The 24,665-nt window shown below is 37.7% G+C and overlaps 1 protein-coding gene across 1 annotated transcript in view; it reads left to right on the top strand.

Moving 5' to 3' along the window:
* The window catches only part of CLASP1 (cytoplasmic linker associated protein 1), a 266,333-nt gene that overhangs the window by 141,494 nt on the left and 100,174 nt on the right, over window positions 1-24,665 (top strand). Inside the window, exons 12-22 of the mRNA XM_054575023.1 lie at window positions 1,247-1,392; window positions 2,514-2,649; window positions 3,679-3,749; window positions 8,286-8,345; window positions 10,159-10,236; window positions 11,594-11,761; window positions 12,337-12,386; window positions 13,130-13,300; window positions 15,068-15,115; window positions 15,602-15,625; window positions 23,279-23,386. Of these exons, the coding sequence (XP_054430998.1) occupies window positions 1,247-1,392; window positions 2,514-2,649; window positions 3,679-3,749; window positions 8,286-8,345; window positions 10,159-10,236; window positions 11,594-11,761; window positions 12,337-12,386; window positions 13,130-13,300; window positions 15,068-15,115; window positions 15,602-15,625; window positions 23,279-23,386 (1,060 nt within the window). The remainder of the gene's footprint in view (window positions 1-1,246; window positions 1,393-2,513; window positions 2,650-3,678; window positions 3,750-8,285; window positions 8,346-10,158; window positions 10,237-11,593; window positions 11,762-12,336; window positions 12,387-13,129; window positions 13,301-15,067; window positions 15,116-15,601; window positions 15,626-23,278; window positions 23,387-24,665) is intronic.

Here is a 24,665-nt window from a genome sequence, read left to right as displayed (position 1 = left end):
AAATCTGTGATTGTTGTCCAGTGAAGCTGTTTTTTAGTGGCATTTTCAGTGTGTTCCTCTTTTCCTTTCTTCACATCACTTGCTAGAAAGTTCTATTTTTAAAAGTAGATTAATGAAATTAAGTGTGCTAAGTGTAAAAGGGAACGTGTGTCTTATCCGGGGAAAGCTATTTTACAGTGGTTGGCTGGCAAGAAGAGGGGTGGTAAAAAAAAAAAAGCTACTGTGTTCTATTTCAAATTTAGACTAGCATTTTAATAATGATACAGTGGAAGATACAAAAAAAAAAAAAAGACTCTAGGATTGCTTCTTCCTTTAATTTATTAAAAAATGGCAGTTGGAGTGGGGTGTGGGCCAAGGGAAACTTGGTGGGAGGGAGCTTTTTACAAGGTAAAATAAAGGTTTTAATTATTTTATCATCAGGCTAGCATGTATCCATTAAAATGTTTTCAATTAAAAAATGCATTTTATAGAATGGTAATATATTGGGTTGGCCAAAAAGTCCATTTAGTTTTTTCGGTACAGTGAAAGACATATATTTCATTTTCACCAGTAGTTTTATTGATTTGATATTTTGAGTACATCAGCTGTCTCTCCAGTGTGGTGGAATGTTGATTCTTTTTGATTAATGTCTTGATTCGATCACCGTCAACTTCAGCTGCTTTACGCAATCATGGAGTATCGTCCAGTGAGAAGTCTTCAGTGCAAAATTTCAGAAATTTCACAAACTACTTTTGACATGTTCCATCCATCACAGCAGCTTATCCATACACTGCACAAATATTTTTTTTTTCAGTTCAGTTGCATTTTTACCTTTCTTGAAATAATAAAGCATAATATGCCAAAAATGTTGGTATATTTTCAGTATTAAAATGGCTACACAAAAATTCACCAATTTTGGTTAAGTTCTTTTTTAAATGCACACTGATATGGCAGCTGTCACAACATAATCTAACAAAGTTGTTTCGAATGAAGTTAGAGACAAAAAAGCACTACTAGACCCATCGTACGGAAAAAAACCAAATGGACTTTTTGGCCAACCTAGTGTTTATCATATACTACATTTAAAAAATTACTTGTTCTTATTTGTGATATATAGATTGATTCAGGGTATTAGCTAACATTTGATTGACTGAATTCTTTTTGGAAAACAGTTTATCATTTAACTTGGTTGTTGATCTCACTTGATGGCTTTTGTTGTTTTGTATGCTGTTTTTTGTATATCTATTAATTTTCTCTATCCCATTAGCTAAAAAAGATTAGATCTTTACTCTTGGCTGGTGCTGCTGAGTATGATAATTTCTTTCAACATTTGCGACTGTTGGATGGAGCCTTTAAACTATCTGCTAAGGATCTGCGGTCTCAGGTAGTGCGGGAGGCTTGTATCACGTTGGGGTAAGGACTTCAATGCTCCAGATTCTTACATATCATGACAAAGCCTCATCACAGGCTTCAGAGATGGTTCATTGAATCTGTCTGATGGGTCTTTCTAATGTTACTTCTGACTAGCCTCCAAGACCCATTACAGTTATAGTTTTGTCAGAACTTTTACAATATTTCTCACCCAATTATGTAAAGTATGACAGATTTTAATATTTATTCAGTGACTTAGCTCTGAAGCCTCTATTTTAAGAATTGAAGCTGCTGTTACTAGTAGTACATAAAAATGAAATTTATAACTTCCATTTCTCAGCTTTTTCATTGATTTTGCTAGCAAGATGTAGTATGATTATCAGAATTTTTGTTTCTAGAAGAGTGCTGTAGCTTTAAAATTAAAGTTAAAGGCATGTATTGCAGGAAAATTCTGTCCTTAAACCTGTATCAATGTTTGAAGCTGGGACTTCTGTGTTTGAAAGTGTGTCAGAATAATAAAGAAGCAGCAACATAAAGTGACATTGTGGCTGTTTAAAAGTTTTGGCTGCAGCCAAGGCTGGGTGTCTTAAGTTGGTTAGAGCATCATCCCAGTACGCTAAGGTTGCAGGTTCAAACCCCTGTCGGGCCTATACAAGAATCAACCAATGAATGCATAAATATGTGGGACAATAAGTCAGTGTTTTTCTATCTCTCTTCCTCTGAAATCAATAAGTTAAAAATAAAAATGTTGCAAAGACATTTCACTTTGTGTTAACTGTCTGTTGTCTCCCCTCCCCCTCCCCACCATAAAAAAGAGTTTTGGCTGCAGCCAGATGTTGAAGCGTGAATATTTTATGTTAAAAATAAAAGAGTGGGGTAAAAAGGGTGAGGGAACGTTTTTATGTTGATGTTTTATTAGCATATGATCAATTTTTTTGCTATTTGAAGCGTAATTAGTTGGGAATGATTTATTTAAACAAAAGAACACATTCTTAGGCTAATGGTTTTTTGCCAAGTCCTCTACATGTACATTGGAAAGATTCGAGACTCTTGGCCTTTATCCTTAGGTAACTTTAAATAAAGGCTTTAAAATGTTAAGAGGTTTATAACTTCATTGTTTGCAAGAAATATAACTGCAGTTCATTATTCATTTTTTATTGCAGGCATCTATCATCAGTTCTGGGGAATAAATTTGACCACGGAGCTGAAGCCATTATGCCAACTATCTTTAATTTAATTCCAAACAGTGCCAAAATTATGGCCACTTCTGGTGTTGTAGCTGTTAGGTTAATCATTCGGGTAAGTATGTTTTGGGCCATACATAGAATAAGCAAGTGGTAAATACTGGTGGTTGATAAGCAATATTTAGAGGCATTTTTCTTTAGAGTGATTGCATATAGTTAGTCATATCGTACATATAGCATTGGCCATTTTTACGCCACTTAGTATAGCCTGTGAGCCTTTTATACCTCATAATGTGAATTGTGGGTATGATGTGTAGTGAGGTGTTGATCATTGACTCATTGCTTTTAGATATTTGAACATCTCCATCTGCTTCTGAGTTCCTACTCTGTTCTTTATATCTCCAGATAACAATCCCATTCTTTTTCTTAGTCCCCCTTTGGTCTACTTTAGGTATTTGTGCTTATGGTTTTGTTTTTCACCTGTAATTGTTGTTTACTTAATTGCATGCAAGCACAGAAATGGTATTCTCTTCAGTTAAGTTTTCTAAGCATTTATTTAGATTTAAATGAATATTCGAGTATTTTATGTGTAAGTTTTCAGTAAAACCTAATTGTTCACAAAAGCTTAAAATGAAAGTTCTTTATATCACCTCTCCCATCCTCAAGTAAATCCCTTTTTCCTAGAGGCAACCCTTGCACCTGGGGCTTGATGATGTTAACTAAAGTCAACCCAGAATACTCCTGGTTATTGTGGATTACTCTGTATTATTTTTAGTTTTTACTGTTTGCCCTGCCTACTTCAAATGTTAAACCCAGAGCCGTTACTGGACATTCCCATTGAAACAGTATCAAAGTAAATTGGTCTGCTGATCCCTTTTGAACTCACTCAGACAATTTAGATTTTATACCTCCAATTTGTTTTAACTTTAGACTTGTTTACATACCATGTTGTCTGTTTTGACTGTGTAAATTCTGTCATGGCCTTTGGCAATATCCAGTGATACTCTTTTTTCCTTTCTAAACTCAGTGAAATTCTAATCTGATGATATATGTGCTTTAAGGTAGGTTAGCAAGGAAATAGTTGTCTTAGTTTTGTTTTATTTTTGTATTTTCAAGTGTTCATCTCTTTTTTTGTTCTCTACAGCACACACACATCCCTAGGCTAATACCTGTCATAACAAGCAACTGTACCTCTAAGTCTGTTGCAGTTAGAAGGTAAGTTTTTACTTACTGTCTTTGCATTGTTTAAAAACCAAAACAAATTTCAAATTTTTCTCAATGGGAAAAAGTTTGTTTGAAATGTTTGATATTATTTAAGGTAGCTGCAGTACCTTTGGATTGAAGGAGTATGATCTAAAAATAGTCATGAAAGCATATTTGGGCAACTTGTATTATTTGTGCATGCAAATGTGCATAGGCATGTTTGTGTGTGTGTGTGTGTGAGAGAAAGAGAGAATGAATGAGTGTGTGTGGGGGGGTGTGTGTGTGTGAGAGAGAGTAAATGAATTGGGATTGGGTGGGGAGGAAGGGTGGAGGACCCTGCTGTACATTTTTTCCTGAGATAGTCTCTCTACCTGCATCATTAATGTAACCCATTCTTTGAATGAAGATAGTAGCTACATACATGCAAGAAAAAAAATTAATGGCAGTTATTTAATGTTAACATAGGTAGGAGAAGGTGTGTGTGTTTGCATCTTCTGATAGTGACTACTGGGATTCTGAATCCTGACCAATCACCTTCTTCTTCTCATAGTTATGGAAGATATACCCAGAAATTACAACCTGGATAGCTAGCTAGGGCTTTGTTCCTAAGTCCCTGTTTTGTCTTGTATCCTTTGTGAGCTGCCTTAGATGACATGTGAGGAATAAGGGCTCTTCCAGCTGGGATTCATGATTCTTGACTGTTGAGTCACAGAGTCTTTTGAGAGTCTATTCAGATCTGTGGCCCCCTTTCCCAGGAAAACGTAAATAGACATGACATGAGTGGTTTTTGTGTAAGATTTTCAGGGGATTTATGGACACCACTGAAGCCTTTCAGTGGATCATATCAGGAGCTCTATAGTGTACATTAATGGGCAACAGCCTCTCGGCTCCATTCTTGTAGTTCTGTGCCTTGATTCGACCCCAGTGAAAGAGTTCTTTCTTCTCAGGCTTTGCACCCAGTATACCTTAGCTGCCCACTGTTTCCCTCCTTTTCTAGAATGTCACATTGGTCCTGCCAGGCTTCCATGCATAGGGGAGCCTCTTAAGCATGAGGCAGCCCCATATCCATTTTACAGTTAGTGGAAGGCATGCAGAAGAAGAGAAAGGGGAATAATCCAGCTGTATAAACGAGGAAGAAAGAAATTTGCTCCTTCCACTGGAAAAGCTTTATTTTGAACTGCATGGCCAAAGTGTACATAGCTGAGGAATGCAATCTGCCCTTGACTCACAATTCAGCTTCTCCTTGGAAACAGAGTGGAGTAGCTTCGACTCTTCTTAGAAATGAGAGTGTGAAGTCAGTAAAGTAGAGGAATGATAGTGAATTCCAGAAGAGACAGATTTGGGTTGGAGCATGATTTCTTCCCACGTACTTATTATTTGTCCTGTTAGGAATGCAGGTATTGGGTTGGCCAAAAAGTTTGTTTAGCTTTTTTAGTATGATGGTACTAGTAGTGCCTAGCTGTCTTTAACGTCATTTGAAACAATTTTGTTAGATTTTATTGTGACAGCTGTCATATCAGCATGCTTTTAAAAAAAATTGGTGAATTTTTGTGCAGCCATATTAATATTGAAGATGGAAGAAATTATGAGACATTTTAATTGTATTATGCTTTATTTCATGAAAGGTGAAAATGCAACTGAAATGTAAAAGTAGACTTGTGCAGTGTATGGAGAAGGTGCTGTGACTGACTCATCGAAAGTGTCAGAAGTGGTTTGCAAAGTTTCTTGGTACTATTGACATTTTGGCTAAATAATTCTTTGCCGTGGGGTGGTCTTATGCATTGGAAGATGTTTTGCAGCATTCCTGGCCTCTACCCACTGGAAGCCAGCAGCAGGAGATAGCCAGCACATCCACATCAATAAAATTATTGGTGAAAATGAAAAATGTGTCTTTTATTTTATGGGATAAACTAAGTGGACTTTTTGGTCAACTCAATACTAGCCCTGTGTAGTTGTTGCAGATTCACAGCCACTTAAGTAAAAGGATCTGACACTTAATAAAAGCTTAATAAATGGTGACCAGTATTAGAATTTGTTGCTGCTGCTGTTATTATTGTTAGTATTGTTTTATGTTTCCGACAGAAATTCAAAGTGCGTTTTTCCTTTATATAAAGTAGAGTTGCTGCAGTGAAGTGACAGATCTTTGTGGTGGAACATTATAGGATGTTTAATTAGTCAGCTTGGGCTGCCATAACAAAATACCATACATTGGGTGGCTAAAACAACAGAAATGTGTTTACTCACAGTTTGGGGGGCTGGCAGTCTGAGATCAGGGTGCCTGAGTGGTTGTCTTCTAATGAGGGTAGCTTGCAGAGGCAGCCTTCTTGCCGTGTCCTCACATGACAGAGACAGAGCAAGCTTCCTGGTTTTCTTCTTGGAAGCAGGGTACCAGTTCCATCAGGAGAGCTATAGTTAATTACCTCCCAAAGGCCCCATCATCTCCAAATGCCATCATATTGGGGTTAGGGCCTCAAAATAAGAATTTTGGATTAATATAACTCACTGTACAGCATTAACAGTTCTGGCCTTTGGAGTTAAATGTGACTGGCAACCTGCAAGCACTCTGACAGTAGAAATGCCACTCCCTTCATCAGTTTCTGAGACACACACTCAGATTGCTATTCCTATATTTAGTCAGAGTAGCAGTCAGAACCATGTGTCTTAATGCTGAAAGAAGAAATAGAGGCCATCTCTGGCCCAGTGCTTCTGCCTTTATTTTAGAAAGGTAAAGTGAGCCGAAGAGAGCAGTGTGACCAAGGCAGTGCACTTTGCTGTTTTAACCTGTACCCAGCCTCACTTTGTAAAATTCATAAGAAATGGATTGCACAACTTCCCTGCCTTTCAGAAGTTTATATTTTAGTGGGAGAGATTAAAAACAATAATGCAAAGCAATGTAAGAGTGAGTTATGGCATATGTGGTGGATTTAGGAATTAAGAGAGAGTAGCGATTAAAACCAGCAGATATATTCTCAAGAGCATCATAGTTAAAACTTGAGTTGCATTTTTGAATGATGAGTAAGTGAAGAAAAGAGACAAGCTCTAACCTGATATTTTTAATTAATGATGTGTTTTTTTCTTTTTTCTGTTTTTTTAATATTTTATTTTTCTATGCCATTACAAATGTCCCACTTTTTCTCTCTCCGCTCCCCTCTACCCATCCCACCCCCCGATGTGTTTAAATAATGTCAACATTGATAGACTTCTGTGTGTGCAGTTAGTCTAAAAAGTTGAAAACAAAACCTAATTACAGGTGATATTTTTTGATTAATGTTTAAGACAAGAATTAGCACTAAAGATCTATTTTCACTAAGAGATAAATAAGTATATACATATGCACACACATTTTTTAAAAAAAAGAGGGGGGGAGAGACAGACAGACAAACAGACAAGAAAAGTCAGACCAGGAAATGACATGAGGAAAAGGGTAGAAAAAGAAGAAACACAATCTAGGTTGGGATGAGAGTGGGGAAAGCGAGAGTGAGGTAGTGAGGAAAGGATGTGTGCGTATGACAGTCTTTCCTTGGAGAATGTTTGCTTTATAAACCCCCATAGTCCCCTACCACCTCTAGGATTGAGTTAAATATCTCTCTGGTGTGTTCTAGAGCCCCTTGTGCTCTTGCACACAGACCACTTCTTGTCTCTCATGCTTGCTATATTGTGTCTTGATTACCATTGTATCTCTAGCATCTAGCATAGGATAAGGGGTTATTAAAGATTTATTGAGCAATTAATAATTGTACGGATTATGAGGTTTTGAATTGGGAAGATAATGGGAAAGAAAGTCTGGTCGTTAGAAAAAGATTACCTACTGACTTGTTTCCTTGAATGAGTTCCCAAGACTATAAAGATTTATTCCTGTGAAGATGAATATCTTGGACTTCACCCAAAACAGTAATGTAATCCAAAGGAGATGAGACTGGAATTGTTTTAGTTGCGCAAATCAGACTAAGAAAGATCACAAAAGTGAAAAGGCTGGAAAAGAAAGGATATTAAAGTAATAAAGAGAGGAAAATAGCTGAGTAGCTAGGGAAAAATGTATTTGAAGCACTACCTAGGACCTCTTAGCAGGAAAATTGGGCAAACACTTTCTGGTTTTCAGGGTATTTTTTACTTTTTTATGTGCAAGGCATTCTGTGAAATTAATTCAAAGACCAATTGCTTGATTCTGTAATGTACGTTGATCTTTTGTGTATGTTTGCATATTGTATTCACATATTATTTGAGGTAGTATAAAAACAAATAAGAATGATGCACCTTTTTAGTAATGTTGCCATGAAGTTCAGGCTTCTGATTTGGAGGGAAGTCTTGTATCCTGTCTCTATAGCTCTGTGATATTTCTTTTTGACCACCGTAGGCGCTTAATTTTCTTGATTTGCTTTGATTTTGTCAATTCTGATTCCATCTTTATGTTCCAGTTTTTTTAATCATAAAAGTTACAAGAAATTTAACAATTATAAAAAGTAGTGTTGGTTTACTTAAGAAAAAAAGCTTTTATTTTAACTAACATACAAATTACTAATTTACGTATTTTTCCTTAACAATTTTCAGACGCTGTTTTGAATTTTTAGATTTACTTTTACAAGAATGGCAGACACATTCACTGGAACGGTGAGCATCTGATTTGCTGGGTTTTTCCTGAATTGAATCTTGAGATTTAATTACTGAGCATGTGGTCCAACCCACTCTCTATCAGAAATGAAGGAATCTTAAGTATTTGTTCTCATGACTACTTCTGTTATTTCTCCTTATGTGACCCATATAATATTGGTAGAAGCCTTTAGTGTATTTCCTTGATTGTAATACTGTGGTGCCTAGAGATGTAGGCAAATGTGCACTATGACAACTACAAAGCTGGGATTAACTGTTTATTGACTCTGAATCTGCAGCTTAACATTCCTGTCAGTTCCAATGAGGTCAATGTTTAAAGTTGTTCTTAGGTCCTTTTGGGAATTTCACTTGTTTGGAAGTTTCCTCTTTGATATCTCTGTGGTAGGAAGTCAGCAGCTTTTTCTTTATTAAGATTGCTGTTTGGTAAGTTTCACATCATCATAATGAAAAGTAGGATTATGACAAAAAATTTTTTTAACTCAAACCGTATTTTCTTTTTCTTTTTTTAAGATTTTATTTATTTATTTTTAGAGAAAGGGGAAGGGAGGGAGAAAGAGAGGGAGAGAAACACCCATTTGTTGCCTCTCCCACAACCCCAAACCAGGATGTGCCCTGACTGGGAATCAAACCGGTGACCTTGTGGTTTGCCGGACGATGCTCAACCCACTGAGCCACACCAGTCAGGGCTATCACAGAATTCTTGAAAAATAGAAGCATGCCTCTGAATTTTGAGAGTTACTTTTTTTTTTTCTGAGTTAAATTTGGAGAAATAAATGGTGGTGGTGGTGTGCCCATTTTTTAATGGTATGTCATATAGTTTGTGAAAAACTTTATAGCATATTAAACATTTTATTAGAGTGGCATTTTAATAAATTAAAATGCCTGGCAGTCCCATCCATACTGCAGTGGTCAGATGAAACAAAGCTAGCCTCCCAGAGGTAAATTTTCACCTGAAAATACTTTGAATCTAGACGATAGTCTTATTTTTTTTTTCAATATTTTCTTGTTTTTTAATCTCATGGGTATTATATCTTCTTCATTTGTGGGTAGTTTTGGAATTCAGAGGTGGAAAGTGGAATGAGGGATTTAATGTGGGGATAAGTGAGTAGAACAGAAAAGCATAAAGAGCTCAGATGTAGTCTCCTATAGTCATTCATCCTAGCTCAGTATTTGTCACTGAACAGGTACTCATTAATTAAATGAATGAAGGACTGAGGGTAAAGACTTTGGGCTGGTAAAATCAGTAACGAGTCTTATGCTGTATGACGCTATTCATTCCAGTCAATTCCCTTTTCTTAAAACTTAAATAGTCAGGTTAGATTTCAGTTGAGACAGTTTAATTTCTTCTTCTCATCTAGGGTAGAACATAACTAAAGAAGAAGACCTATGTATAAAATGTTACATAATTTTATAAAATTGTTCATGATACTTAGAGCTTGAAAAAACATTTTGTTTCATTACAGAAATGTGATGCAGATAGCCTCTTTAGTATTAAGATTATATCTCATTAAAATTTCCATATAAACTAGTTCTGACTATGGAAAAAATAGGGTTTTGTTGTTTAGGCTCATGAAAGATTGAGCTACGTAAGTATGGCCTGGGGAAAAAAGCCATAACTTTAAAAAAAAAATACCAGTGAGGAGGGTTATCCAGGGTACGTAGGTGGGGGTGGAGCAGGTGGGGCATTGGGACAGAATTAGAGCTTCAGAGAATGTTCTGATTTTATAAGCTGCACAGAGGCTCTTACATTGCCATTTTGAAGCTCTCACACTTGTTTCCAACCGCATAACACCTATGTTAATGATTATTGCAGACATATATCAGTATTAGCCGAAACAATAAAGAAGGGAATACATGATGCTGATTCTGAAGCAAGAATAGAAGCCAGAAAGTAAGTGTGTGTTTGTATACCACTTTTGTTATTCGCCACTTTTATTTTCGGATGCATTGTCTAGATTGCCTTACTAAAAACACATTAGGTTACGTGAAAATACTTTGTTAATCATGACTTTTAAATATGACCCTGGAAAGTCATTTCAGAGTTTTTCTGTAGTTTTTTGTTTAGGACGTTGGTTGGTGCCTGGGCCTGAAAGAGTGATTGATATTATCAGGACTGAGGTAGAAAACAAAATGCTCATTTTTTAATTTATGAGACACTATTATTCCATGAATCAGAAGAGCACTATGTGTATGCTCAGTGTTTTCTCTTATATTCATTAAGCCCTGCTAAAAGCCAAGTCATAATCCAAACTGACTTTGTGATTTACTGTGAAAAAGTCCCAGTCACAGGGCTTCTTTCCCTGTGATCACATCTTTGCAAGTATCAAGTAGTTGTTTGGGAAATGTGCATCACAGTTAGGGGTGGTGGGGTGAGCTGAGGCTCAGGATTATCACAGTGTTGACCTGCTGTTGCCATGTCATGTTTGAGGCAGTTACATTCCAGCCATCTGGCTGTGGCACCATACATTCAGTACCTCCCTGAGAATAATTTTGCCACTGTGATCATAAATATCAGAAGTTTCATTTTAAGTCTTTCTCTTGGGCAGGGAGCACATGGACAAGTACTGCTAGTTTTATACCTCTGGTGGTTTTTTCTGTGCTTTTGTAGTTGACCAACTCTTCTTCTAGACAACAGGTTAATATTCCTAGCCTGGAATATGTCTTACATAGCTGCATTAATATATCTTGATTGAATACTTGTTGCTCTTTGCTCTCAGTTAAGTTATCTTTCTCTGGTTTCTGAGTGTTTGGAGGACCTCATGCTGATATTGAAGTGCTTACCACCAGTTCATCTTGGGTAGTTCCTATCAAAATAAATGACATAATTAATAGTTGGTAAAAACTATTAGGTCTGTATTTGTTAATGATCTGCTTAGGCTATTTTTATCCTTGTACTGTATTCTTCCTGTCCCTCAATTTTTCTGGATCTTTAGTTATAATGCAATAACAGTTTTAAGTAGTTCTGAACATCTTCCCTTTTTATTTTTTGGTACATCTTTTCTAAGGCAATTTTTAAATACTTTAGTATCAAGTTGCATTTATAAAAACTACTAATGAGGCCCCCTCAGGTTTTAGGCATAGTTCTGGATGTTTTAGCTCCACCTTCCTTACGGCATCCCAATCTTCTCTCAAATAGGAGAGGTAAACAGGATTCTGGTCCTTGAAATGTTACATAGTGTACTCCAGAGCTCAGTGAAGTATCTGTTATGATCCATTGGCCATTTAAGGAAGTTGTGTGTTTTCCCAAGGTGTTACTGGGGCTTCCACAGTCACTTCAGCAGAGAAGCAGAGCACTTATACCACACCTTGGAGTCCTCCTACCAGAAGGCCCTTCAGTCGCATTTGAAGAACTCAGACAGTATCGTGTCTTTGCCACAATCTGATCGCTCATCTTCTAGCTCTCAAGAGAGTCTGAAGTAAGGAATTCATTAGTGTGAGATTTTATATTTAAAAATTTGCTGCGTGAGAATACAAATTCTACCTGTGTTTGTACATACATGTGCCTGTTAATAAATCCCCATTACTTCAGATGGATTCTGGTACTAGGTAAGATACTGTGGGAGTGGTAAGAAATAGGTGACCTTGGTCTCTGCCCTAAGTAGTTTTTAGTTAAATTTATATGATAGTACAGTAATACAGTTTTGGAGTGAATTGTTCAGTGTCTTCTAAGATCATGTACATATTAACTTGGAGACAAGTTTGTAAAGGGAGGGTATTCAAAATCTGGGACTTAATGTAATATCTTCATTCTCTATTTCTAACGTCTGTCTCTAGTTAGGACTTAATCTCTGTGTGTTTGGAAGATAGTCCAAAATATAATGATAAAGCTTCTCTGAAAATGGGTGTTTATTATATTGTGGGCCAAATTACCTGAGAAATTCTGAAAACTCTGAAATAATTCTTCATTATCATAATTTTCAGTTATAGATTGTATATTAATGCAGATAAAATGCACATTTGATAATAAACAGGCATATACTTTTATTTTTAGTCGGCCACTCTCTGCCAAAAGAAGTTCTACTGGAAGTACCGCCTCCAGAGGTAAGACTGACAGTGTGGAGAAGGCAGTCCATGGAGACCTTTATTACTAACCCCAGGTGGGCTGAGCTACTTGGAGATGCTGCCCTTGGCTCCTGGTCAGGTTTGCAGAGTGAGCTGCCCTGCCCTGCGCTCCAGATACCCCCAGCAAAGCGCCACTTTTCCAGGAGCCGTTAGCTCTGAAGGAGGAGGACTCACTGAGGCAGAAACTGAGCCCCATGGCCTTTTCTCATATACTTCCTTCCAGCATGTAGGCACTGCCACAAACAGTGCAGCTGCTTCACTCTGGTCATTTGGTCAGAGAGTGAAGACAACTGTGATGCTTTGAGCAATAGCAGCAGCGTGGTGGACGTTAGAGTCAGGAGAGTAGAATGTTTCCTGAAAGGGGCTAGCATCTGGGTACAAGTGCCCATTTTTGCCACATCATGAGGAAACTGGCCAGATGAAAACGATGTTTTACTGTTTCATTTCTCATACTACCAGAAGTATGGTTCATTTCTTTGGGGTTTATTGTAGTCTTTGATTCCAGCAAAATAAATATAGGTGTGTATAGTTGCAGTTACTTTATGTTTTCTCAGCATGGGCTGAACTTGTCTTCACTGACCAAGAGGAAGTGTTGGTTAGTGCTGTTTCAGCCTCTCTTAAAACTTAGTATTTGTTGTAAAGAAAAGCAAAGTTAGTTTTAACAATTTATGTTTACAATTCTAGTGTAGTTCTTACTAATGTTTTTTTCTTTACCATGAAAGCTTCGTCAGTCAGTACCAAATCTACATCAACGACTGGGTCCCTCCAGCGGTCTCGAAGTGATATCGATGTAAATGCAGCAGCCAGTGCCAAATCCAAAGCCTCCTCAGCTTCAGGCGCTACACCCTTCAGCTCCGCAGCAGCCTTACCTCCAGGGTCATATGCATCCTTAGGTAATCAGATCTCCACCACCTCTTACCCCAAGTTCTGTTGTTTGAGATGACACCTCTGCTCAGATTTATTTAGTTAATTACAAAAAAACAGTAATTGAAGAAATTGTCACTGTTGCAGTGCTGACGTTTAAGTATAAGTGACTCTTTGCACATTGCTGGTTAACAGCTCCCCTTTGTTGAGAGTTCACTTTCTCTGGAGCATCGTCATTTTTATTGATGAGCAGGTACACTGGTGCTCGCATGGTGTGTGGCACTGAGCATGTCCTCCCTTCAGCTCCCCTTCCCTCCTATATTGTCAAAGCTGGCTTTTCTCCCTCCTGACATTGGTGGGAGCAGAGGGGGAAGGGTTTAGTGAGGAATTCACCAAAGATAGTCACTGTGATCAGGTATTTTCTAATTTGAGAATGTAATTGGAGTCGGGGAGGTATGAGAGGAGCCAGAGAGGGGTGACAATGGGGTGGGGATCTTTAGAGGAATGTGGTGGACTTATTAACTAATATAATTATATTGTACAAAAGAGTGTTGTTCTTCCACGTGTCACTTTGGGAAGAGCATGCACTTAATTTAATGATAGTCTCAAAAATTAAAAAATAATTTCCAATAGAATTAATATCTGGCAGAATGTTATGTCATTTTTTTCAGTTTTTCAGCAGACACTACATAACTGCTATATGTAAGGCTGATCATTTATATTTTGTCAGAGCGAAGTTGTCCAAAGCCAAACTTGGGGGACTTAGCTGAATTGGTTTATTTTGGATTTTATGGAAATGAATGTAATTTAAACTTTATGAAACATTGAGACAGAATTACTTATGTGATTTGCATATTCCAAAATTAGTTCCAAAATCAGTATTCTAAAAATGTTTTGTGCATGGAAGCATAGTGAGAGAACAAACACCAAAAGAAGATCCTGGGCCTGCCATTCATTAGCTTGGGAACCTTGAGCAGGCCATGGAATCTTTGAGTCTTCCTATAACCATAAACTATTGTAATAACAGTTACCCTAACTCAGATAGATGATAGGGAAAGAAACTAATTATGACAGGAAGATTACTAGTTTGAAAGAAATATGTTTTGGAATGTTTATTAAATCAGCCTTGTTTTTCTCTTTGGAAATACTTCATACATAGATGGATGCATTTAGATTGGGAAGAAACCCAACAGGAGCTCTCCTTTTCTGACATTTAACTGTTAGAACATTACGTAGGAGTTTTTATGGTATTATGTTAATGTTACATTATATGTAATCACTGAGGAAGAGGGAAGTCAGCACTCCTCTGTCCTATGGTAAACTAGTTCTGTAAATTTTAGTTCAGTTTTTGAAATACTTTCCTGTGTTTCCAGTACATTCAATTAACACTTGAGTGTAGTTAGTATTTGTTTCATTGCTAGAAAACCTGAGTAAGAAACCATTTTGAGTCCTCAGTCAGTAACTTTTGTTTTCTGTTCATATTTGGGGTATTTTAATATGGACCAAGTGGATGTACCTCAGTGCTAGTCAAAGCACCCTGGTCTTTTGGTCTGATGATGTGGAGTTGACTTTTGAGAAACACTGGTAAATATTCAGCCCAGTGTTAGTATTCCTGTTCTCTTATCTTTTCCTCACTACCTGTAACTTTCCTTATGTTCAAAACAACAAAAAACAAAACTACCCTGAAATACAACATAATCTTACTGAGAAGTTGTTATGATTACTACTTAGGTTGATACTGTACATCTGTGCAGAAGTGTAGCATTAAAGCTGATGATCCTTTTCCAAACTTCTAGAGTCCAGACACATGAGGGAAGATGTGGAGTCGGTAGGCCTTGATTCAGGTACCATGCTATATAGCTTTGCTGCTGATAAGTAGTTGGGATAGGCATTGCTAGAGCTAGCTTCTCTGAACTTCTCACTTGCCTCTGTCTTTTGGGTGACTCTTTAGTAGTTTAGTTTTTAGTCCTTTGTCCTCCTCCCCACCCCTTCTGGTAGTACTTTGTTCCAAGAAAAAGGAGCTCTTTAGAAGATGAGGGTTGACTAACCTAAAAAACAGCAGTCACTATAAACTGAGACCCTGCCCTGGGTTGTCCTTTTCTGTGTTGTTTTCCAAAGGCAAAAAGCACATGATGCTAAGCTGATTTCAAGATGAGGCACTTTTACTTGCTTTAGACTCTGCTTTGCTATTGAACTTGTTTCCCTTTTAATTTCATTTTAAATTGTACTTTTGCTTTTTTTAGTAGCTAATAACATTTTGCTTTTTAAGTTTTTTAATGTTACTAACTGTTCCCTGTTATCCCTTCCCTTGTTTTTTAATTTGCTTAAAGATGGTACTGCCACTAAAGCAGAGGGTAAGCAGTTTGTTTCTGTGATAGAGGTGTGTCTCCCTCTCCCTGGTCCTCTGTTCTCACTGAGTGTTGCCTTCTGCCCACTTGTTTCACCGAGGTCCCTGCATGAGACTTTGCACGCTCTCCCCTTCACTCTTCATTCTGTTTCCACTGGGTTTTTGCTTTACTTCTACCCGAATTCTCCTCCTTTCTTGTTTAATTGTTGTTCCTGTGAATTTTGGCACTTAAGAATGCTGTACATAGTTTTCGATTTTGAGCCCACACTGGGGAGTAGCATTGACGTGACATTGTGTGCTGCTGTCCTCCTGGCTGCTCGTCTCCAAGTTCATTACTCCTGAAGCACCACCTAACTTTTACCGCCTTTCCTTTCCTTTCCTTTCCTTTTGTGCTTTTGTGGGCCTCTCAGGATTTGCTTTCCTGTTTTGAAAATAAATTTGTGTCAATTATTCAGGTTAAAGGCTCATAAAGGCTTTCTACCAGGTAATTTACAGACATTTTTTAAAATACATTTTTCTCCCCTAATGGTGTGACTGAATTGTACCATACCATTTTTATTTATATCACTACAGTACCCCATTCATTCATTTATTCTCATTCATTCACTCATCAATCATGTAGTAAGTGCCTTCTAAGTGCTGTGTTCTCTACTACACACAAGGACATAGCATGGTCAAAGAAATGCACGTATCCAGATCCACTTTTTGTTTTTATGCCACTCTCAAGAAAGCCTTACTGATTTTGCATTGACCTTTGAATTTTAGGCATAGCTATTCTAGTCTGTACAGGTCTTTGACTAGCACATGCTAGATAAGATCATCCCTTTGAAAACTCTCTAGGCAGAAAGCATGATGTTTTACGTAATTAAAATTTAGGATGATTTCATCAGATTAAGATAGTGGCTTAGAACCACCTACCCTCAGGATAGTGATTTAATAATTAGGAACTGCTAGTTTACTTTCCTTATTATTTAGCTACTCTAGAAGGCTAACCTGTGAAGTGGACTGGATTTTATCTTGATGTATTCATTTCACAGTACTTTTAATCTATATACTATTTCCTAAGGAACTCATAAAGGAAAATTAGGAATGGGGTTTTTTTTTTTTTGTTTTTTTTTTTTTAAGATGAACATAGTCCCAAGATCAATATTCTTCAAAATTATCTCAAAAATCACCTGGGTGCTTTGCTAAAAGAATATTTTGTCCTTCCCCTGAAAACTCTGATTAAGTATGGAAGGAATAGGGGACTCTGAATGTTCAGCAAACCCCACTGGTGACTTGTGGGGTTGGAGAAGATTGTGAAATGAAAAATTTCCAAAAATGAAAAATGGACAAGAAATTTACATCATAATGATAACCTCATTTGTGATAGAACACTGAGGCTGGGTGAAATTTTCATGTTTTAGCTGATAAGAGTAATTTTGTATTTCCCCTTCCCATGGAAACTATCAGCCTAGATGGAAGGAAACTGTTTTCTCAGCCTAGATGGAAGGAAACTGTGGAGGGTGGAATGCATCAATGTAGATGAAATGGAAAGTGAAGACAGTATTTGGGACATTATTATTATTATTATTATTATTATTTTTCAGAATACCCTGATTTCATATGCCAGTATAACAGAATAGAAGTCAGCCTGTTAATCCAGCCAACACTGGGAATTTTTTACTTTTTTTTTCTTTCTATTAGTTTTCTTTTTTACCAGTCTAGAGCAAGTTCAGAACTTGCCTACTTTATTGTTGTGCAAGAGACTACGAACAAGAAGTCTCTTTTTCTGCCTCTCCTTCTGGTAGGGAAGTAGGAGAAGGATCTATGGCTCCTTCATTGTATAGAGTTCAGAATCAGAAGAGAACTTGACGGGAGCCCAGTGAGCATTGATCTCTGAACACCAGGGCTTTGTGGGCTGTCGCAGAGCTGACCAGTCAGAGCTTTGAGCTTTGGGTGCAGATGAGAGGAAAAGGAGAGATGGCCCTGGTAGACCTGTGAACTCAGGCAAATCTAGGCTCTTACTTCTCAGTTTGTTGCAGCCATGAAATTTGGCAGTGATGCTTAGAAAAGCTGCAAATGGTTATTAGAAAAAGGCAGCAGTAAATATCACTTAGTGTCTTATCATAAGTTTCCATATCTGAAATTTTGGAATCATTTTGGGCCTTTTAAGAAATTTGATAAGTCTATTAAATGTTTTACTGTCCATCCAGCTCCTGAGACAAGAAGAGATAGGCACTGTCAAAATTAGGAGACAAAGGTGATTTTTGAATCATTACTTGGGTACCTTAAATTTAAAGTTCAAACAATACATTTGAATTTTGGCAACCTCATTATTATAGTAAATGAGAAATATATACAACGAGGTCTGTCCAGAAAAAATCTAGCCATTGTTAATACAACGAGAATGATTTATGTGCTATCAGTGTAACCTGGCAGCCAAGGAGAGTGGATTGGAATGCTCATGCATGAACAGTGACAACTTCACTGCACTAGTCAATGGAGGCGGTAGTCACCATTGAGTGAGCACATGTACTCACTCAGTGTGGCTGTCGCATTCAAAATGAGCAAGTAGAGCAACGAATCTGCCTCAACTTTTGCATTAAGCTTGAGAATACGCCTCTGCAGAAACTATTGAGATGATTCGGAAGGTCACAGCTATGGGCAACTGGTAATTGGCAGCTTCATCACAACAACGCACCCACTCATGCATCATGTCTGGTACAGGGTTTTTGGCAAAATATCAAATCACCCAGGTGACTCAGCTTCCCTACAGCCCAGATTTGGCGCCCTGCGACTTCTGGCTTTTCCCAAAACTAAAATCACCTTTGAAAGGGAAGCCATATCAGACTATTGATAAAGATTCAGGAAAATGTGATGGGGCAGCTAATGGCGATTGGGAGAACTGTGTGAGGTCCCAAGGTGCCTACTTTGAAGGGGACTGAGGCGTCATTGTCCTACATACAGTGTTTCTTGTATCTTAAATCTTCTTTATTAAATGTCTCTATTTTTCATAATACAAGGCTGGATACTTTCTTGACAGACCTCGTATATCATCCTTGATGAACGAGAAGTTAATAACTGTTAAACTGAAGGGGACAAGAGGGCGTTTTGCCCTTCTCAACCTTGATACTAGTTAGAGGGAGAAGTAATCTTCCCTGAGAATTTATAACAATATGCTGGGTCTTTATGCAGATTTTTGTCAGAATTTACACTGCCTTTGTGGTCTGAAAAACCCAAATAGATCAATTATTTTAAAGTAGCTATGGATTGCTTATGTCCACAGGACACTAGCAGAAGCAAACATAGATCCTCTTTAAAGAATTCAGCTACAATCTAGATCACAAAAAATTTCAGTAAAGTTTGAAGAAATGTCCAGTTGACTTTTGAACAATGCTGGGGTTAGGGATGTCACCTCCTTCACTATTGTGTGGACTATAGTGCAGCAGGATACTTGAATAATACGGTACAGATGCTAAGCATATGTAATTGTAAATTAAGAAGAGAGATGAGGCAGAGACAGTATATCATAATGTAATTTCAGAATAACCAGAGATTAAAAACAGATATTAGAAGCAGCCAGAGGAAAAAGGGGACTACCCACAAAGAAAGGCAGAGTTTAAATACAAATAAAACTGGAAAGATCTGAATAAGATTGATGGAGTGTATTAGTGTCCATTCCCTGTTTCTGATTTTGTACAATAGTTTTATAAGATGTTACTATTGAGAGAAATTGGATAAAGTACAAACAGGATCTCTTTATATTCTTATTATTACATCCAAATCTACAATTATCTTTAAAAAAGTTTAATGTAAAAACAGGGCCCTTGAAACTACTCCATCTCCCCAAAAGCATGATTTAATAGAAGTTGTGTTTTTAATTGTATTATTTTTATCTTAATACTTATGTTAAAGTTAGTAAAGCATTTTTTTAAAGACTTCTAAAATTATTTTTAGAGAAAAGGGTAGAGGAGGAGAAAGAAAGGGAGAGAAACATCAATGTGAGAGAAAAACATTAATCAGTTGCCTCTTGTACACACCCCAGCTGGTTATTGAACCCACAACCAAGGCATGTGTTCTGATCAGGAATCAAAGCTGCGATCTTTCTCTGTGTAAGACTACTCCCAGCCAACTGAGCCATGTTGGTCAAAGCAGAAGAGCATATCTTTATAAAGAAATTAGGACTTTCAGCCAAGATAGAGGCAAAGGTAGATACTCTTTGCTTCCTCGCATAACCAAAGAGAGACAACAACCAATTTAAAAACAAAAAACAATCAGAACTGCCAGAAAAATCAAACTTGATGGAAGTCTGACAACCAAGTAGTAAAAGAAAAAACATTCATCCAGACTGGTAGCAGGGGCAGAGATGGGCAGCCAGGGAGGAGAGGACGCGGGTCAAGGCAGCAGCTGGTGGACCAGGCTATTGCTCATTTGCATGTAGATAAACCAGGAGGAACAACTGGGGAGTGAGACTGACCACACAACCCCAGGGTTCCAGAGCAGGAAAAGAAAGCTTCAAAACCTCTGGCTGTAAAAACCTGGGAGGGTTGTGGTAGCAGGAGAAATTCCCAGTCTCACAGGATTGTCTGTTGGAGGGATCCAGGGGGCTGTAGAACATACACAAACCCACCCACCTGGAAATCAGCATCACAAGGGCCCAATTCACTTGTGGGTAGCAGGGGTCTGGGATGACAAAGTGAGGTGAAGAGCCAAGCAAGCAGCATTTTTCCTCTTCTGTCCCTTCCCCCACAGACAGCACCACAACACAGCAATCTGGGTTGCCCCGCCCTGCTGAATTCCTAAGGCTCTACCCCTTACAATGTAACAGGTGCACCAAGACAAAGAAATATGGCTCAAATGAAAGAACAGATCAAAGCTCCAAAAACAGAACTAAGCAATGAAGACATAGCCAACCAATCAGATGCAGAGTTCCAAACACTGATAATTAGGATGCTCACAGAAATGGTTGAGTGTGGATGCAAAAGAGAAGAAAACGTGAAGGCTATCCAAAGTGAAATAAAGAAAAATACACACGGAATCAACAGTGAAGGGAAGGAGACTGGGACTCAAATCAATGATTGGGAGCAGAAGAAAGATAAACATTCAACCAGAACAGAAGGAAGAAACAAGAATCCAAAAAATGAGGAGAAACTGAGGAAACTCTGGGACAGCTTTAAACATTCCAATGTCTGAATCATAGAGATGCTAGAAGGAGAAAGAGGAAGAGCAAGAAGTTGAAAACTTACTTGAACAAATGATGAAGGAAAACTTCCCCAATTTGGCAAAGGAAATACATTTCCAGAAGTCCAGGAAGCTCAGAGAGTCCTGAAGAAGTTGGATCCAGGGAGGAATGCACCAAGATACATAACTAAATTACCCAAGATAAAAGATAAGGAGAGAATCTTAAAAGTAAGAAGAGAAAAGCAGACAGTTACTATGAAGGAGTTTCCGTAAGACTATCAGCTGATTTCTTAAAAGACACCTAGTAGGCAAGAAGGGGCTGGCAGGAAGTACTCCTGAGTCATGAAAGACAAGGATCTACATCCAAGATTACTATATCCAGCAAAGCTATCACTTAGAATGGAAGGGCAGATAAAGTGCTTCCCAGATAAGGTCAAATTAAAGGAGTTCATCATCACCAAGCCCTTATTATATGAAATATTAAAGGGACTTACCTGAGAAAAAGAAGAAGATCAAAAACTATGAACAGTAAAATGACAACAAACTTAGAACTTTCTACAACTGAACCTAAAAAACAAAAACAAACTAAGCAAACAACTAGAACAGGAACAAATTCACAGAAATGGAGATCACATGGAGGGTTATCAGTGGGAAGGGGGAGAATGGGGAGAAAATGTACAGGGAACAAAAAAAGATAATTGGTAGGTACAAAATAAACAGGGAGAGGTTAAGGAAAGTATTGGTAATGAAGAAGCCAAAGAACTTATATTTACGATCCAGGACATGAACTAAGTGGAGGGGGTGGGGAGACACTGGGTAGAGAAGAATGCAGGGTGGAGGGGGAGAAAAGGGAGAAAATGGGACAACTGTAACAGCATAATCAATAAAATATACTTTAAAAAAAGAACATGAAGAAATGCGAAAGAATGGGGAATACTGGGTATAGGATCATGTTACCAAATGTAGAAGAAGGTAAAGGATATAAGAATATAAGCAAAGAAGATTTTTATTTTTTAAGCTGAGTCGGTATGGATGTTCATTTAAAAAATCTTCTTGTGACTTAAATATTTTATAATAAATTTAAAATAAGAAATTCAGCCTTTTTCATGTTTGCTTTGCCTTGGTGCCTGCCTTAACTTAGCTTGGTGATTGCTATGGGAAAGTAAAAATTCCACACTCATAGGCTAGCCATCCAGGTAGGCACAAACATCCAAACCAGTAGTGTGACCTTGGACAAATTAATTAATCCCCATTTCTCTGTTTCTTCATTATAAAATGGGACTAATTACTTACGTGGTGTTGTGAGGATTCTGAGTTCACACATACACACTCTTAGTATAGTACATGATGTAGCTCTTAATTTTAGTATAGATTCTAGAATTTGTGTTTGTCTTTTCTTAAAAATTATTCATTTTAGTTTGTTTTTTTAATGCACTGCTTTCTTTTATTGCTTCTTACCTTCCTTTCTTGAACCTTTTTCAAGCCTTAAGATTTGTTTTTCTGTGTTGCTTTTCTGCAAGATTTCTCTCATAATGAAGTGGAAGTGATTTTGAACGATATAGGAAGCCAATAGTGATTCACATTGGTTCGTGTTTTCTCTATCAGATTGCTGTTAATGGCAGGAGAGGCATTTTGTACCCCGTTGAAACAACAAAATCCCTGAATTTAAAAATGTTTAATTCCTAATCATACTAGTCTGTTCTTCAATGATTTTGCATTTCTGAACTTATTTTTATTGTTTTATGGTTTAGTAATTGGGGTTAACAGACTGCTAGAGTGGCAAACTCTTCATTAATGCCTACAATGTGGCATTATTTTTAGGTCATTGTTTGTCTAAGTACTTCTGGTACTCAATTTTTAAAACAATTTTATTTTTAAAAATATTTTATTTTTCAATTACAGTTCACACTTAATATTTTGTATTAGTTTCAGATGCTAATATTTATTCTTTTTATCTTAATCTTTTGCAGCCTAGAAATTTATGGTCATGCATGCTTTAAAATAGAAGTTTAATGCTACTTAGCAAAACATTTATTTCGCAGGGCATTGTAGCTTTTGTTGATTGCTGAGTATTTTGCATTTACTCATTTTTTTCTATAGTATTTTTAAGGTAACAGCTAATATATTCTGCTTCTGGAAATTTGTCATATTTGTAGCCAATAAAAAGATAATTTGATCTGAAAAAAATTGTGAGACAAATCCTCAAATAAATATAATCTCATCTGAAAATATAACATGCTAAAGTAATTGAAACATTAGCACCTGATAGATTCATGACTCGCTCTCAGGAGTTCCTAAAGCATTTTTAGCATTTGTGTGTACAGATCACATGCACATGTACGTACATAGGGAAACATGTCAGGACCACAAATGGGGAAGACCAGCTCTCTCTGTAGGTGGCCCAGTCAGTGCCCTTTGCTCATGGGTAGGTTGTTTCCTTGTGTAGGTCGCACTTACTGAAAACCTGTGGAAACACTGTTTTTGCTGTATTCTCCAGGTCGGATTCGCACCAGACGACAAAACTCTGGGAGTGCCACCAATGTCGCTTCTATACCTTCTGATAATCGAGGCCGCAGTCGTGCTAAAGTGGTTTCACAGTCCCAGCGTAAGAAGTATATTTTATGCTCTCTATTATCTTGGTTTTATTCAAGCCCCTTCTTATTGAGTTCAGGGGCAAAACAATTTCTGTGGCTCTAAGATAATGTGAGTAATCTTGATGTTTCTTGGGTAAGCTTACAACGGGAGTGTTCAAGTGTACTTTTGTCTCCTGTCCAGGTGATTTAAATATTTTATCATTCCTCATTAAATGTTAAAATGTACTTTCTCTTCCTCTCCTCAAGCCTCTTCAACTGAAATGTACCTGCACTCTGACCCATTTTTCTATTGATAAGCAGTTCTGGTGTAACCTAAGAGCAGTACCTAGAGAGATGACTGTTAATGCCAAGTCCTCTTTCCAGTGGTCATAAGTAAATGCATTAAAAGCTCTGCCCTCTTACCCTCTGTTCTAATATTGCAGCCTGCTCCTCTCTCCTTGCCTGTATGGACTCTTGCTTTGCACAGTGGCCCTTGCCTCCATTATTGCTTCTCTTTATATGTCAAGTCATGTGGTTTGTTAGCCTGAGACATGAAAGCAGCCATAGATGGAATGTATGTATTAGGATCCAACCCTGGTGTCTCACTTCACAGCTGCATGTGACCTTGAGTCCCCTCCTCCCTCTCTGTGCATGAAGAATAGAGCTGGGTGTCAGGGTTCTCCTGAGCAAGGTCAATGTGTAAAGGGAAGGTCCCCTTCCTCAGGAGCTACACTTACTTTCTCCACACAGCTTTCCTCTGCTGTTGTGTGCCTGCCTATTTGTTTGTAGACAACACTTAGTCTGTGGCCAGCCCTCAGGTTCTCTCTTAGTATTTAGAATGCCTTTCTCAGCTCCTTCCGAATTTAGATATTTTTCTATGTCCCTTTGATAACTATAGTCCTTATGTTAAATAAAAGCCTATATCCTTTTTGAAAAGAAAGTGCAAGGTCAGTCATATTGCTGCCTTCAGTGAGAGTACTGAACCCAGACTTGTCTGACATAGAAACTCATTCTTTACACTATACTACACAACACAACATAGAATGCACAGGTGTAGTGCAGAAGCTTCTAGAACCTTGGGAATAATACACTGGCTCTGGTTATTCTGTTGAACCATAATGTTGCCTGGAGTCCATGTCCCTTTTTTTTAACTTCAATATGTTGAGATAGAGCTTAAAAAGTGTCTGACCCTTTAGCTGTGCAGCGTTATTTCCTTTCAGAGAGTGAGGGTTGAATAGTAGTTCACATAATCTTCATTCATGTCTGCTGTGTATTGGTTTTGGCCTCTGCAGGGGTCCTTGCCTCTGGCTG

Source organism: Pteronotus mesoamericanus, unplaced genomic scaffold, assembly GCF_021234165.1.
Source record: "Pteronotus mesoamericanus isolate MK-2021 breed Mesoamerican mustached bat unplaced genomic scaffold, CSHL_Meso_final contig_27, whole genome shotgun sequence".
In the NCBI taxonomy this organism is placed as follows: Eukaryota; Metazoa; Chordata; class Mammalia; order Chiroptera; family Mormoopidae; genus Pteronotus; species Pteronotus mesoamericanus.
The sequence above is the reverse complement of the archived record's forward strand: the minus strand, read 5'-3'. Positions and strand labels throughout refer to the sequence as shown.